At 31.4% G+C, this 17,938-nt stretch overlaps 1 protein-coding gene across 1 annotated transcript in view; it reads left to right on the forward strand.

Annotated features, from left to right (window-relative positions):
* LOC118200957 (kinesin-like protein KIF11) overlaps positions 1-17,938 on the forward strand; it is a 134,347-nt gene that overhangs the window by 93,153 nt on the left and 23,256 nt on the right. The window contains exons 16-22 of the mRNA XM_085814769.1: positions 10,273-10,401; positions 11,747-11,914; positions 13,204-13,299; positions 13,862-13,920; positions 14,196-14,286; positions 14,476-14,559; positions 14,650-14,745. Coding sequence (XP_085670895.1) covers positions 10,273-10,401; positions 11,747-11,914; positions 13,204-13,299; positions 13,862-13,920; positions 14,196-14,286; positions 14,476-14,559; positions 14,650-14,745 — 723 coding nt within the window. The remainder of the gene's footprint in view (positions 1-10,272; positions 10,402-11,746; positions 11,915-13,203; positions 13,300-13,861; positions 13,921-14,195; positions 14,287-14,475; positions 14,560-14,649; positions 14,746-17,938) is intronic.

Genomic DNA, 17,938 nt, shown 5'->3' on the forward strand with positions numbered 1-17,938 from the left:
ATTGGCCTTGTAGAATTCTAGCCTTTTCGAGTGATGATTCTCCAGAAAGTATATCGTCGACATAGAAATCAGTAAGAGCGACGGACGATGCTAGAGGTAAGTTTTGGCTTTCATGTGTAGCTAACTGTTTAAGAGCTCAAGTTGCTAGATAGGGAGCGTTTGACATCCCATACGTTACTGTGTTGAGCTTTTAAGTTTGCACTGGTGCATCAACACTGTCTTTCCATAGAATTCTGAGCAGGTCTCTTTGTGGAGGATGGACTAGAATCTGTTGATACATTTTTTGTACATCTGCTGTGAAGGCGTAGTGGTGTTTTCTAAATCTAACCATTATAGAAAATAATTCCTGCTGTTGAATTCTGCCCTTCGACAAAATATCGTTTAATGGCAATCCCGATGTAGTGGCAGTGGAGGCATTAAAAACCACTCTTGAACGTGTACTACTTTTGTCTGGTCTGTAAACCCCATGGTAAGGCAGGTAGGATGAATCATTTATGGATTCAGATCCCTCAACTGGTTCCATATGGTTTAAACCCTTGTATTCTTGCATGAATTCTGAGTACAATCGTTGCAAATTCGAGTCCCGACCCAATCGCTGCCAAACTTGATTAAGTCTTTTCTCTGCTAAATTTCTAGACTCGCCCAACAATTCAGTTGGGCATGTATACGAGTCCTTCATGGGCATGTATACGATGTTAATATTTTCCAAAGTTTGACTTTTTTTTCTAAGAACATCATCAAGTTATCGAAATTAGAAACATCTGAAGCATTTACAGATAATTCGAATCGCTTTTGAGTTTCCTTGCCTATTTTGTCTAAAATGACAGTAGTAATTAAAATATCAGAGAATTTGTTTTGTTCGAAACCCAAATTATTTAAAGCTGTAATGTTTTTATTCACAGCATCTACTAGACGCCTTAATTCTTTCGATGATTCATGAATAATTTTTTCGAATTCTAAGATAGTGTAAAGATCGTGATTTGTAAAGATCATGACTTGTAAAGATCGTGATTTGTAAAGATCATGACTTGTAAAGATCGTGACTTAAAGAGAACGTGAAATATAAATAATAGGACAAGAACTTGCATTTTACGGTGTGGCATCAAGAAGAGGATTCGAAAGATTTTTATATATATTTTTGTTTAGAGAGTTGAATTTTTTTAATTTTTGAATAGTTGTAAGAGTTTTAACTTCAGTAATTAAGAGTTTAAAATTTTGATAGTTTAGAGCTGCAGTATTTATTTTTTTTGGTTCTGTTTTAAAATTTAAATAAAGGTATTTTGTTTATTCTGAAAAATTAGCTTTATTCTTCCTACAAGATTCAATATTCATTATATTGAAATAAGGAAAGGATTTTTACTGGCGCAGTCGACAGGATCGGAGTTTCCCCGCATATAATTACGAACCAAAATAACTCAGGTGAGAGATCAATTTACCTTGGAAACGTAAAATAGTTAATTAAGATTATGAAAAGTTAATTATTGTTTCCGTCATAGAATCTTGATTTATTTACTTATCAAAGTAATGAATACGCCAGTGTTCAAATGTAATTTTCAAAGTAATGAATACGCCAGTGTTCAAATGTAATTTTCAAAGTAATGAATACGCCAGTGTTCAAATGTAATTTCGTTTGACTCGCCAGAGTAGGTGAACAACACATTAAGTATTGATTCTACTGATTGATTTTCGTGTCGAATAAAATTAAATTCATTGTGAATTATATTTAAATAGAAAAAGAAAAGAAAAAAAAATAGCTTTTCATAAAACTAAGAGTCTATTGGCTGAATAAAATCGAGACATGGCTTTTATGGGACGTGGGAAAAAAGAGGATTTGCTGGCTTTAGCTGCTGAATTAGAAATTCAAGTAGATCCAAGTATGAAAATCGTGGCGATAAAAAATGAAATAATTCAAAGTGATACATATGATGAAGCATTTGCTAAAGAAGTGTTTTTAACGATTATTGAAGAGAGGAAAAGAAAAGAAGAGATTGAGGAACACCGAAGAAAGGAAAAAGAAGAGATTGAGGAAAGAAGAATTAGAAGCACAGCAGAAAAGAGAGCAAATGGAATTTGAATTGAGGAAACTCGAAATTGAATCTCGTGTTCGACTAACACAAACTCCACCAACAAATGAAAATGGACATCATAATTTTGATTTAATTAAGCTTATTCCCAAATTCAATTTAAGACACAATGATATTGTGATTTATTTATCCTTATTTGAAAGACAAGCTAAAAGGACAAAGATTGATCCTAAAGATTGGGTTTCATGTTTATTGACTTTAATGCCATCTGAAATCATTCAATTAATTGGTAGGGAATCTGAAGAAAATTTTGAAGATTATGAGTACATTAAGGCCATTTTATTGAAGAGATTTAAATTAAATCCTGAAAGCTTTAGAAAAAAATTTGTGATGCACCAAAAGAGCGCTGAAAAATCATGGAGAGATTTTTGCTACGAAATTACAAGTTATTTTGAAGAATGGATCAATGGTCTTGAAATCACAAATTTTGCCGCGTTAAAAGACTTGATTATTACTGACCAAATTAAGAAAAGAGTACCCTATGAAGTAAGAGACCATCTTCTTGACGACTGGGCGAAATTCGTTTCTCCAACCAAATTAGCTGATAAACTTGACGAATATGACAGTGTTCGTAATATCTCAAAACAGAATGGTGGTAATCCATCAGCAGACAGAACTAATAAAAAATGGCAACCTCGTTCTCCACTTCCAGAAAGAGCTTTCAGAAATAAATCGCTGTACGCTGAAAACACGCCAAGAGTGTACCCATCCCGTAAGAGTGACGAACCACAAAAGACTAATTTCAAATTAACTTGCTATAATTGTGGAAAAGAAGGTCATACATCTAAGTTATGTACCAAAAATCGGATACCAAGAAGTGCTTCTGCAACAACACAAAACAACTTAATACAAACACAAGCACCCCTAGCAGAAAAAGAAAAACCAGAAGTGCTAACTGCCAAGATCTCTATTCCTGTCTCAAAATCAGTGGACGTATCTAGAAACATAGATGAATTAAAACTGGTCAAAGTTAAATGTGGAGATATTATTCTAAATGGAATCGTAGACACGGGAGCACAAATTTCAGTAGTCCGTGAGAAATTGGTTGACAACATACCTTGCGAAGGAGAAAGTAAAATAGAGATATCTTCTGCTTTTGGTGAAAACGAAATTACTCCACTAAAGATTTTCCAGATGAAAATTGACGATGATTTTCACGGTAGAGTGTCCATTACGTGTGCTGTTTCAAAAAAGCTAGTTACCGACTTGCTATTGAGTTCTTCAGCTTATGAAACACTCTGTGGAAATATCGAACTGTGGAACTGTGATCGTCATTGGGATGCATCCCCCTTAGAGTACAAAGAGACAGATGATAAACTCTCACCAGTTGAAGACATTACTACAAATTTGGCTGTTGTTAATCAGATTTCCCAAGAAAACATAGAGTCTCTGAAAACACCGAACAAGGTAAGACTAGAATTCAAGACACATCAAGAACAAGACGAAACTCTGAAAAAATGCTTTGAATGGACAAATAAAAATCAAAATTCATATACTTTCGATGATGGCATATTACTTCATTCCGAATATATCTGTGGTGAAAACATTAAGCAAGTTGTATTACCTTTAAAAAAAAGAAGGGAAGTCCTAAGAATGGCACATGAAATCCCTCTTGCCGGCCACCTCGGTGAGAAAAAGACAATTCAACGAATCAAGTACTCATTCTTTTGGCCTACTATTAAGCAAGATGTTAAAAAATTCTGTGAAAGTTGTAAAGAATGCCAATTGAGGAGAACAGTTACGTACAATGATCGAATCCCAATTCAACCTATTGTTAGGCCGGAAACACCCTTTGAAGTATGGAGCGTGGATTGTATCGGGCCATTAGAACCTCCATCCAGGAGAGGTCATCGGTTTGTGATATGTGCAGTTGACCTATGCACGGGATGGGCAGAAGCCACCCCCGTCAAAGACATAAGTGCGAAAACAACATGCAACGTTTTGATGAGGTTTTTTACTCAAACTGGATTTCCAAAAGTGATTTGTTCCGACCAGGGAACTAATTTCACAGCCAAACTCACTCGAGCCTTTGAGAACTTACTTGGTGTGTCTCCACGATTCTCCACTCCAGGGCACCCCGAGAGTATGGGTGCTGTCGAGCGTTGGAATAGAACCTTAAAAGAGATGATGAACAAAAATATCCAAGAACATGGCAGAAACTGGGATTTGAATCTTCCCTATCTCCTGTTTGCCTACAGAGAAGTGCCACATAGCACCACTGGTTTGTCTCCCTTCCAGATGGTATATGGAAGAATACCACCAGGACCATTATCTTTGCTGAAAGAAATATGGACAGGTGAACGTAGCATTCCAGTTACAGCTTCCCGTTCAATTGAAAATTATCTACAAGACCTTTTAGAAAAATTAAGAAAAGCTCATGACATTGCATCAGCAAATTCCAAAATATCTCAAGAAGAGTACACTTCAAGATACAATTTACGTTCTCAAGAAAAGACTTTCAATGTTGGGGACAAAGTCCTCGTGTTAATGCCATCATCATCACATAAATTGCTCAACACGTGGCAAGGACCAGCTACCGTGATCAAACTTACCAGGCCACACTCTGCCAAAATCGAAATGGAAAACGGAAGTATTAGGGAACTCCATATAAATAAGTTAAGGCCATATATTGCTCGTGTAGATCACGTTGGTATCATTTTTGACCAAGATGAAGAGTTTGGAGATATCCACTATGCACCAGCAGATCTTATGAATAAATCTGCTGATGATATCTGGACCCATTTACAAAATTTGAAAGGTGACTTAAAATATTACCAACGGGAAGGACTATTTAAAGTACTAAAATCTTATGTAGATGTTTTCAGTAGCAAACCTGGTCAAGCCAATGTTGATGGTCATGACATCAAGGTTACAGAAGGATGTAATCCGAAAAGATTGAGGCCCTACCGTGTTCCTGTTTCACTTCAAGAGGAAGTCGATCGTCAAGTTAAAGAACTGTTAGAATGGGATCTTATAGAACCCAGTGACAGTAACTGGGCACATCCTATAGTATGTGTTGCAAAAAAGAATGGCGGCGTTAGACTGTGCATAGACTTCAGGCTTTTAAATAGCTTCACAATTCCGGACGCCTATCCGATGAAGATTGCTAAAGATTTACTATTCGAAATAGGGAAAGCCAAATTCATAACAGTTCTCGATTTAACCAAGGGATATTGGCAAATTCCTATGAAAGAAGAAGCTAAACCCTACACAGCATTTATCACTCATTCCGGCCATTACCAATGGAAAGTTCTCCCTTTCGGTTTGAAAAATGCTGGAAGTACCTTCCAAAAATCGATGGATAAGGTGCTTGCAAACCATAAGAACTACTGCCGTTCATATATTGATGATGTGGCAATATTTTCTGAAACTTGGGATGGCCACCTCTATCACATCGACCAAGTGTTTCAGACACTGAGAAACGCAGGTCTAACCGCAAATCTAGAAAAGTGTGATTTCGGAAAGAGCCACGTGAAGTTTCTAGGACATGTAATAGGTTCTGGCACTCACTCTCCAGATCCTGAGAAAGTAGAAGTCATCAGAAATCTGTCTAAGCCTACCACTAAAAAAAGAAGTCAGGAGTCTTTTAGGGCTAGCAAGCTACTATAGGGATTATATCCCAAATTTTTTTGAGATTGTTTTACCTCTAACAAACCTTACAAAGAAGAGTGTTCCAAATAATATTCCATGGGACTCTGAAAAAGAAGCAGCTTTTAACAAACTTAAAGAAGAGTTGATTAAAATGCCATCTCTGCATACTCCGGACATCAGCAAGCCCTTTCAACTCTATACGGATGCATCTGCTTTCGCAATTGGAGCGTATTTAGCTCAAAACGACGAACATGGCAAAGAAATGCCCATAGCATTTTTCAGCAAGAAATTAACGCCCTGTCAACAACGATGGTCAACCATCGAACGAGAAGCATTTTGTGTCATCGAAGCCTTGAAAAAATTTGACACATGGATTTTCGGTGCCAAAGTGCAGATTGTGTCTGATCACAATCCCCTCACCTACTTGACCCAAAGCGCCCCTCATGGTGCTAAACTGTCTCGTTGGGCCTTAGCGTTACAACGGTATAACATGACTGTGACATACCGCAAAGGAAGTTCACATGGGAATGCTGATGCTTTGTCAAGGTTAGCTGTTAACTCTTTCTCTCTCAATGAACTCTGAGCAACATTGTCTCTACGGTGACGAATGTGCTTCTTGTGGGAGGACTTGTAAAGATCGTGATTTGTAAAGATCATGACTTGTAAAGATCGTGACTTAAAGAGAACGTGAAATATAAATAATAGGACAAGAACTTGCATTTTACGGTGTGGCAACAAGAAGAGGATTCGAAAGATTTTTATATATATATTTGTTTAGAGAGTTGAATTTTTTTAATTTTTGAATAGTTGTAAGAGTTTTAACTGCAGTAATTAAGAGTTTAAAATTTTGATAGTTTAGAGCTGCAGTATTTATTTTTTTTTGGTTCTGTTTTAAAATTTAAATAAAGGTATTTTGTTTATTCTGAAAAATTAGCTTTATTCTTCCTACAAGATTCAATATTCATTATATTGAAATAAGGAAAGGATTTTTACTGATAGCTTTAATGTGAATATTAACAAGAATTCTCTTGTTTTCGAAGCGATTTTCTAAAGCCTTAAATAATGATTCTAAAGTATCTTCCTGAGTTTGCAACAATTTTGCTTCTTCCTTAAGAGTGGCATGCAGATAATGTAGCTTTTGTGCATCTGTTAATTGAGTATTCAAGGTAACAATATTATTAAATTCAATTTTAAACATGCTCCATTCTTCATACTTTCCACTAAATTGCGGAAGTGGAATTTCAGGTAACTTTATTTTACAACTACTCTTTATGATATCAACTTTATTAATACTAGCAACATTATCAATTAACATTTGATTGAAACTTACCTCTAAATCGTCGTTTCTTGCTTCTATATCTAATAATTCCTCTTCTTATTCAGAAGTATCATCCTTTTCAGGCATAAATTTTGTTTGGTATAAAATGCAATGAGTTACGAGAGATAATGGCGCTGGTTCCAAAATAAAACTAACTAAGTTAGGCCACACAAATATTTAATTATTTACATAATGTACAAAGTTACAAGTTAAGTGCTCCATTAGCACAGACAAGGTGGAATGAGCGAACGCACCATAGGTCCGCTGCATACATTCTTCAACAACCAACTCCACTAAATTTGGCTCCTCTCACAAGAGGGTGCTATATTAAGCCGAACAACTATAAAGGTTTGGTGCTTAGAAGGTTAAGGGGAAAAAATTTTTTATATTTGCTGAAGCTGTGTATCCAACTATATTTTATGGTTTCATGTTATGTGCATTTTGAAATTAAATATTATTCTATTTCCTTTTTTACTTCCTTGTACAATGTATCTGAAAATAGATAAAGATAAGACAATACAGACAAAGAGAAAAACAAAAATGTTTCGATACCTTTTTACTTCCTTGTACGAAGTAAAAAGGAAGTACTGCAATCACTAAAAGTTTCAGCCATCATATTTCAACGAAAATATCAATTTTGACCGCTATCAAATGCAATTTAATGATGTTTTTGCGTGATATCTGTACGGAAGGACAGAATAAAAGACTCTTTTCGTCCAAAAAAAAAAGTTATAAAACTGATTTAAAATGAAGAGAATTTTCTTGGGGTCTGTTCTTATGTACATACATGTACGTACGTATGTCTTATAACTCAAAAACGAGTAGCCTCAGAACGGTAAAATTTTGTATACAGGACTGCTATAACATGTAGATGTGCTCCTCGTATTTTGGTTGTAATCGGTTGCACCAAATCTATATAAATATATGTATCTACTCTGTTACCCAGCTCGGTGATCTCAGTTTCTTTACTTTTATATGTTCGTAAGTTGTGCATTTGTTGCTTTAAAAATGATTGAATTATGTTGTTCTTATCTTCTGGTTAAGGTTTTTATGCCTTTAGTAAATCTGCATGCAATATTTGTTAGAGTTATCAACAATTTAAAAGTTGTTTAAGTGCGGCTAAGCCTATTATTTCTGTGATGGTGTCCATGTTTGTTTACATTTGAGACTTGGTAGAACAGCGGATTTGTTGCCAATCTAGAGAAACTAAGCTTTGCAACAACAAAGATAATGCCACCTTTTATTATTGCGAATTAATCCATTATGGAATTTATTCGAGAAAATAAGTGTTTATAAGATTTACTTTGTAATCTTTAATATAGATATTTTGAGTTTTTATGTATTTTTGCCTTGTCGAGAAGTGAGAACTGAATTAATTGAATGAGAAATACTGAATCGTCTGTGAAAAACTGTTTCTTTTTTGTTTTGTTTGCTGAATTTCTTTTATACATCATTTTGGATTTATTATAGTATTTGAGTAGAACATGTGGCAACGATTAGATAATTCTTCAAATGGTATGAGTTTTGTGCATTCTGAGTTATAATATGAACAAAATGTAACGCTGTTATGTGAACCTAGCGCCAGAGTGTCGCTATGGTAAACAAATATAGTGAATTTTAAAGAGTGCATTTATTTTATTGTGATTTATGCGCTATCGACGAAGTAGATTTAATTCAATCCAATAAGTTTTAATGAAATGCAAGAAAAAATGCATATAATTTAATATTCTGTACAAGGAAGTCGTGGTGCATACATCAGATTTTTAAAATGAATTCTTCATATTGCTGCAACTATTTGTCACTTATCAGAGAATGAATGCTGCTGAATGAAGACTGAGAGAGGGACATTAAAAAGGAATTATCTAAATGGCATGGATTTTGGTAGATTTGAAATAATTTATTTAGACATACAGCTGCATATAACAAATAAATCCATTAAGTATTTATTGGCTCATTTCTGTCACTTTATGCAAATTATTATCTGGCTTGGCAATGACTCATAGAGTTGGCAAATGACCTTCAGGATTTTTTGCCTGACTCTCTCCAATTATTGAGTTAGATGAGTGACATCCTTGGAAGATCGGAGGCATCTGCCAATCAGAAGCCAAACATGCTGCTTTGAGAAGAGATCTGGCAGTCTATCCTAGCTAAGAAAATATTCCATAAGTATGAAGATAATCATTAGAAATTATTCCCATATGTGGCAAGCCTTTATACCGTTGAAGTTTAAGTCCTGAAGGAAGGGCAACACAGTGGGGCATAGATTATCTGCAGTGTGTTGTTGTAAGAGTGTCACTGACAACAGCATAAGTTGACAGCCCTGTTATCAGAATTGTAATGGATAGCATTTAGTTCAATGTATAACTGCTGGCCTGGGTTTTTTCGGACATATTTTCACTTGTGATCATGGCTCATTTCGAAGCAGGAATCACTGAATATCATTCTGCTACAATCATGTGTAATTGAATACAACAATTCAGTGAAATTTCAGGTTGAATAATGCTGACATCATTGCAAACACACTTATTGGCATGCAGATGTGAGAAGGAGTGGGTATTGTGAGTTTAGATCCTATTCATGAGTTTTCTATTATTAGTTTTAGGTCACTGGTATCCCAATTACATGGCAGATCATTGATAACGATGAATCAGATGACACTAAATCTGGTCTAACAATCGCATTGTCGTCTTCCTAAATCAACTGCTGCTTTTTTCTAAACCCTGCCAGCCAAACCTTCCAACATCGAATGGCATCATTACTCCAAGCCAAACTTCGAGCACATCTAAGGCTGATTGAAAATTGGTGTGCAATATACAAATCAATTTATGAGGTACTTTTGCAGTTAAAGTGGGTCAGTGAATGTTATGAAATAGAATTGGATTTTCCTTCTTTTGTATACTATCCAGATGCTTTTTTGTAGTGCTCTGTAGCTTCATTTATTCATTCATTGGCTACCAAAATTATGCAATTTGCATATTGGGTTAAAATGCATTTGCAGGTGAAATTTTGTTAAACAACCCCCACCTTGGTCTCGTGTTTTTTTTTGGGGGGGGTACTGTATTACTCGCTTAAATCCTGTAATCGATTTACTTGTTAAATGTACGTTAGATAATTTAATAACTGTAAAAACTTTCTGTATTTAAAAAAGGCTTTTTATTTGTTTGTTTATTTATTTATATGGAATGGGCAAAATATTATTTCATATTGGATAAAGTATTGTTTCTTAAGAGAGTTTTTATATATTTTCCTCTTTAAATTTGTTGTGCTTTTTTCTTCCAGGATTCAAATATATCTCATAAACACATGTTTTTATCTGAGGAATTCCCAATATTGCTCAATCAATTAAATGCAGTTAACACTGAAATGAGAGACTGCTTTCAAAATGCCTACTCTAATATACATCAAAAGGTATATAATTTTAATGTTATTGCATTTTTGATAAATGTGCCTTTATTGTTAGTTCTATCTTTTCATATAATTTTTAAGTAGTACAAAAGTAATTTCATATCTCCTGTAATGTTTTTTGTGTCATGGATTTAAAGTGTATATGACATAATTGGAAGAAATCCTAAAGATCTTGTTAACTACAACATGAAGTTCTTCAAATATTTTCATGTAAACTGGGAAGAATTTAGAATTATGTAAATTTTATTTAATGATGATTTTCTGAGGAAAAAGTTTTATTATAATTCAAAACTTGAAGCACAATCTTTTTCACTTGTACAAATTAATATTCATTTATTATAATCAATGATTTCGATACCCTCAAGAGATTAAATGTTTTAAGACAGTTTTTTCAAATTTAATTTTTTGCCCTTCTGTTGTTTTTTATTTTGGATGTAGTGCATTTTTAAAAGTTGAAGACTTGTGTCCGTGATAACAGCAACCTAATGATTAGGTTAGGTTGTTTGAATATGGCAAAACACATGAGGATTTATCTGTCTAGGGAGAGGATTATCTTCCTGGAGAAAGGGACACTGGCTTGTATTCACATTACACATGAGTTAACCCATGAAAGCCAAACATGCAACCAGCTCACATGCTTAGGATCAGAACCAGGTCGAACTACTAGCATTCACTAATTCATTCCTTACCATTCAGCCACAGGTAGAACAGAATACTAATGTCCGTGATTAATGTTGAGATATTAATTTCAAGATTAATTTGAAACCACTTATACGTTTCCAAGTGTAAACATATTTTGTGGCCTTAATTCTCTTTTTCAATGAATTTTTTATGTTGAATTTGAACCATTAAATTTGTGAATGTGAGAAAATTCAGGTAAAATGTTGGGAAGTATGAAATATCATGAGATATACAAAATTTTTAGAAATATTTATCATATTTTAGTGCTTAATATTATTTTAAATATAAAAATTTGACTAAATTTTATTAATATTTGTCAAATTGTTTATATATATATCCATTGTAGCATCCATGAAAATTCTAATCACTTTATGATGTTTCATAACTACACGTCTTTCAAAGTATCCAGTTAAAATCAAATACAAAATATCAATTGTTTTGAAATTTAATAAAAGCTAAAATCCTATCTCATTGCCATACTATTTTAACATTTTCATGTGTGCTTGGATTTAATTTTGTAGTTATTTTCAAAATATGTATGATATATTAGAAATATTAAGCTAATTGCATGTTTCGATATTTATAGTAAAATTACTAATTAATCTATTTTTATTCATTAATTTTATGAAAGTACTGGAAAAATATATTAAGTGTGACTTGATTGCAGATAGAAAAACAGAAAGGTGCACTTATTTGTAAAGCTGCAGAAAAAAAAGATTTTTTGAATAATATAAAGAAAAATCTGAAGACATTTTATGAGCATCATGAGCAGTTGCTTAAAGAATTCCAGCAGCAGACACAATTTATTTCGACTACTCAAACTAATCTGCAAGAGGTATGCTATTTTTTCTGTTTACTTAAAAGATTTTAAGAAATTGTGTTTTTCTCTTTTCTTAATATGAATATTATTTGCCTTTATTAGTTGTATTTTTAATTTTAAAAAAATTTGACATTATGGAAGTGATAAGGGTATTTCATGTATGTGTTTTAAGTTCAGATTATAAAATATTGCTACTTAACATTCTGAGTGGCATAACATTTATTATTTTTATTATTTATTTATTTAATAAAATAAATATTGACATAAATATTTATTTTATTAATTGTTTTAATAACCGTTTGGTATGCAACATGTCACTTTTAATTAGTTATATATTTTTTAGATGGCAGCATTAAAATTTGTTGTTGTTTTAATAGTTTTTCCCTTTGCCATTTTATCAGGCATTCAGATTTTAAAATTGTGTTTATTGTCACCATTTAAAAGTGGTAGCTCACATAACACGACAGCTACATGATTATCATCAACCCTTCATTCATTAGGTTGATATTAAATTGTTAAAGAATATATGCAATAAATAATATTTATTGAAAAGTAACTTTTAGAAGTGCAAACTTTAAACCCTGTTATTAGTTGATTTTAAAACATATAGTTACTTGTCATTTTTTGAAACATTATGATTGCTCTGATAGACATTTTATAACTTCTAAATGTTTATAGCATGCAAATAATAAACTTTGTGCAATTTAAAAATCAGAAGCAATATATAAAAGCCATAGAAAAATGTGCATTTTCTGTCTACTTACATCATCACCAAAACGTATTTATATGGCAGGCACATGTGAATTCGCACTTTTCAAAATTCCAAGTCATTTTTTTTAATGGTTTTTTTTTTTTTTTTTTTTTTTTTTTTTTTTTTTGTACTGAGTACATTTGTTTTTGTCACAATTAATCGTAATGGGACTTTAAAATTTGCTGGTTGAGGAAAGAAAAAAAAAAGCATTACTTTTTTTCAGAAATGTGACATTTTGTCCAACAATAGAAAACGTAAGAATTCTCTATAAAGAAGGACCAAATTTTATGGAAATGCAATATAAAAGCTGCAAGTCAAGTATTTAAATGTGCATCAGACACTTCATTGAAAATATCCTTATCTCATTTGGAAATTTTAAGTACAACTTATTATAGTTTTAATGAAAAAGGCATCTTAATATTTAGTTGTTGTGTGTTTTATTGAAGGCCTTAAACAAAATTAATGAACACTGTTAAACTATTTTTTGCACCAAAAATATTGTATTATATTTATTAAATACACCACTGTAATTGTTTTATTTTAATAAAACTAGGATTTCTCAAAGAAATTGAATGAGCTGCAAGAAATCATGTCATCCCTTCAGACTTACAGCAAATGTCAAAAAGAAACGAATAAATGTATTTTTGAGGTAACTTTTTTCAATATATAAATTGTGGTGACTGGTGTTATTTAAAACAGTAATATGTATTTTAGCTCAGAATTGTGTAATATCCCAAATGTCAAGCTTTCTCAGAATTTTACTAAATTTTTAGGTGAAGACTTTAATAATTTTTTTAATTTTAATGTCTTACTTTTTTATGATCTTTAAAGAGTAATAAAAGTTATTTAAAATCCATCCATAGAAACTGATAATGGTTTTATAGAAGAACTCTAGATTTAAAAAAAAGATGGGTACAATGTCCCTGACAATGCAATAGCTTTGTTTTGAACTGAACAATGGGAAATATGTTATTATTATTATTTATTTTATTTTATTTATTTATTTATTTTCAAAAAGAAAATATAGTATATTTAAAAAGTTAAATTGCTTTGAAGAGAAAATATCCAATGTTTGATAAAAATATATTAATTTTAAAAACTCTCCTTTTAAAATTTTTTGTAGCTAGATTTTGAATATATTTTTATGAAAAGTGTATGAATTAATGAAATTTTCAGTCTCTTTATTTTTAAGTATATATTTCCCTTCCTAGCTCGAAGGAACTTGTTTTAAAATAAAGGATAATATAGAAGTCTTAAAAGACATTGAAAGGTAGGCAATCTTTTGTAATACTTATTTTTCTGTGTAACATGAGTATATTATGTGCAGTTTTATCTGAAATTTTAATAATTTGTTGACCATTTTTTATGAGAATGGAAAAAGAATTAACATTTGTGCAGTAAAATTCACATGCACTTTAGCAAAGTTATGCAATTTTCCTAATATTCTAACTTATGACAATTTAACAGATTCAAAGAAGTATTTCTGTTGATGTTAATTTCTTTTCATTCATTCTTTAGTTAGTTATATGTTTCCTTTAACCTTAGGCCTATGGAAATGTTAATACCCTCATCAGAAGAAACTGAAAAAGAGAAGGCTATTTTAGATGATATATTAAGTACAATAAATGTAAAAGAGGTAAGAATATAGTTTTTAAAAATCTCACGTAATGGACATCAATAACTACAGCATATTTTTACTGCAGTTAAAGTTGTGATTAAAATTGCTTTAAAAATGGTATTTAATCATTAAAATCTTTTTCAATAAATACTGTTAACAGTATCATTAAATTAGACATTAGTTCTTTATCATTGTTATTTAATCTAGTTTGTTACAAGAAATGAAAGCATATTTGAAAGTGGGCAGAATATAAAATCTTCAGTTTGCAATCTTATGGAGCAAAATACAAAGGTATGTGTAAATAAATTTGTTTTCTAAAAGTAATGTTTGATTTATTTCTTGTATGTAATATAATAATTCAAAAATGGCACTTTTTTACAGGCAGAAGAGGAAAATTTTACAGAAATTAAAACTGCATTTGGAAATCATTCATTTTTTGTTTCTCAAAATCAGCAAACAGCAGGAGACATTTTTAAAGTAAGTTTATGCTCAAATTCTTCCATAGCTCAAGATTTATTATCTGCATTTTTAATGTCATTTGTAATTTCATATTTGCAGACTCAAAAATAACTTAAAATTGTGTTTTATATCCACAGATTTCTAAAATTAGTATGCACATTGTATTTCTGAAGTATTTTGTGTAGTTTTGGTATGAAATATTAATATCCAGGCATTTTTCACATGGGAAATGTAAGACTGCATGCTTTAGGTCGGTGGTTCTCAACCTTCAAACCAACCAACCCTATACAGCCCCATTTAACATAGATCAGAGTTTATACGGTCCTTAATAGTCCTTAGGTTTTTTGGAATGAACTTTTGATCCTTAACAGTAATTTAGGCCCCCCCCCCAAAAAAAGCAGAAGGTTCTTAATTTTAATCATTTGAAATTTCTGTATGTTTTTGCATCTGCCATTTTGAGTGGGAATTATCATTTTAGAGTAATATTTTTGCCGATGCACTGGCAAGTATGGTTATCTTTTGAATGGGTTATAATATGTTCCTGTTTTTAATAAACGGTGTGATACTTAAGTTTCTGGGCAAGAAGTGAAACAGAAGCATTTCAAAATTACTCCAATCCCCCCCCCCATAATGAAGAGCTTTTAATCAACTTTTCATTTTGGGTGTGTGTGAATTCTTTTATTAAATGGTGCTAAATTTGGCGACTTATCAAATTTTTGGCAATTTAAAGATAAATTTCTGTAGAAAATATTTAATTCAGAGATTTAGTAAATTTTCGATGATTTTTTTTAAACATTATAACATTGATAAATTTCATTAAAATAATAGTAATCTATTGATATTATTTTTAAGAAATAATGTTAAAATAAAACAAAAGTAAAAGTTTTGTTACTCGGTTCATCACTAAATTCTAAAAATTCTGCCGTACTGGCTCTATAACCAGCCCTGAATATATATTATTTCATATTTATTACGAATGTTCATTGTACTAAAGCAATAAAATTAGCAGCTTCTTCTATACATTCTAAATGCATGTAGTTTTTTTAAAATGAAGAAGAAACATGTTGAAGAAAGGAACTGAATACGTAAAGAGAAAGAAAATTATTTTTTATGTAGATATTATTATGTATATTAACCAGTTGTTTATAATTTCAGCCTTTACTATAATTTCTCCTTTCTCTTTCCTCACCAGAAGGCAAATCAGTTAGATAATATTTAAACTGAGGTTTTTGGATTGTAAGACAGAGCGTGTTTCCAGCCTTCACTTACACATTACATTAGTTCTTGCCAGCTCTGATAATTTGTTATTATTCGTCTTTGCGTTATAGCTACCGACATTTGGATTCGTTATAAGGATAGAGTTACTGAGCTAGTTTAGATTAAAATTAAATTGTGCAGTCTTTCATTACTAGTCTACATTTTTAGTTTGAATTTGACTGTCTCAGTTTAGTTACATCACCACAAGCTGTAGTTGATTTTGTTAGCATAAGAACGTGCCTTTATGTTCCAAGTTCTTTTTAAATAAAGTTATTTATTTAAACCTTTATACAGTGAAAAGTCGTTGATCCGGACTCGTCGGGACTTCCAAATTATCGATTTTTCCGGATTAAAGATCATCAGTTTAAATCTGGTAAGATGACATGCAGAAATTATAAAATTAAAAATTTGAAACTGTAATTTATGAAATAAAGAACAATTATGATTAAAGGGTATCAAAATTTAAAAAAAAAATAAAAAATTAAAAAAAAAGAGCTTAATATTTATTTGTTTACTTTATTAAACATTTTTTTCAATGTAAGTTGTTCAAGTTGCTTCTTTTATGCGATAATACTTTCTCTTTAATTCTATAAACAGACATAATTTCTTCTTCAGTTACAAAGTTCCGCTGTTGAAGTCTTATAATTGCTATGTCGAGAATACTGACTAATTTGTCAATCGAAATTTTTTTGTTTTCAATAACCTCTGTGTCACTTTCTTCACTATCGGAAGCGAATTATAATGACGAGGAATCTGATTTAAATCATATCAAAGACGGAGTACATTGAGATGAAATACTACATTTAGTAAGGAATTATAAGGCAAATAAAATAAAAACATCTGCCCTGAAGATAAGGACAGTGCTGGCAGATCAACTTCGAGTTCATTGCGAATTTTGCAAATTAGTTATTTAAAAGCAGAATTATCAGAATTGAGGTAGCACAGTGTGTAAATATTTCTAGAAAAACTAGGATATACCTTTGGAAACAATTATATTAAATAAGGAGAGGAAAAAAATTAAGCAACTATCTTCTGATGGACTGAATTTGAATTCACTTCATTCATTTATATAGCAAACAGCAGAGTTAATTATCACATTTAATAGCTTCTCTTTAATTATTATTGGCACCAAAAGTCTATTGTTAATTCAGATTTTTTTTTTTTTTTTCGGTGTTGTCTTTTAGTGAAAATGGAATATATACTTTCTGTATGTAAAGAAAAATTCCAAATTGTCCAGAATGTATGTAATAAATTTTGAAATATTAAATTTGTTACTCAAGTCACTCTGTAAATGCCAATAGGTCTATGTATAGACCTACCTTCGAAAAAAAAAACTGCATGTTTTTTCCCGTCAGTTTTCTGTTAAAGGAGAAAAGATGCAGAAAAGTACTATCTTGAAATACAATAAGTTTAACAATGCAGAAATTTACTAAACAGGAATGAACTTTTTCTTTTCTTTTTCTTTTTTAAGAAAAATGAGCTCATTGAAGAATATCTTATAATTGTTCAATAAATCCAGATAGTTGGTGTTCCAGATATGTAAATAAAATTATAATATCATTTATTTATATTTTACATATTTAAAAAAATAGCATTAAATTTTCAACTTTGCTTTTGCTGTTTTGATTTGACTGTAAAAAGAGTGCAAGATGAATTTTACTGCTCCAAAACATTCTGTGGCAAAATTTTTGAATAGATAGAATTCGGTCATTTATATTATCTGACATCTGCAAATAACAGGGACATCATCATTTTATGTGTCTAAATATCTTCAACATGTGCCAAGACTTACACTGGGAACATAAATCTTCAGAATTTAATATGGTATTCATATTATAGGTATTTAGGAATTTTCATTCATAAATTTCCTGTAATTAGTTTTTGCCATTGCTAAATAAAATAATAATGAAATATACTTGAGGCTGTGCTTATGCAGTATACTTTTTTATATAAA

Source organism: Stegodyphus dumicola, chromosome 4 (assembly GCF_044657685.1).
Source record: "Stegodyphus dumicola isolate Sdum_Otavi_A_Nest chromosome 4, ASM4465768v1".
NCBI classification, from domain to species: Eukaryota; Metazoa; Arthropoda; class Arachnida; order Araneae; family Eresidae; genus Stegodyphus; species Stegodyphus dumicola.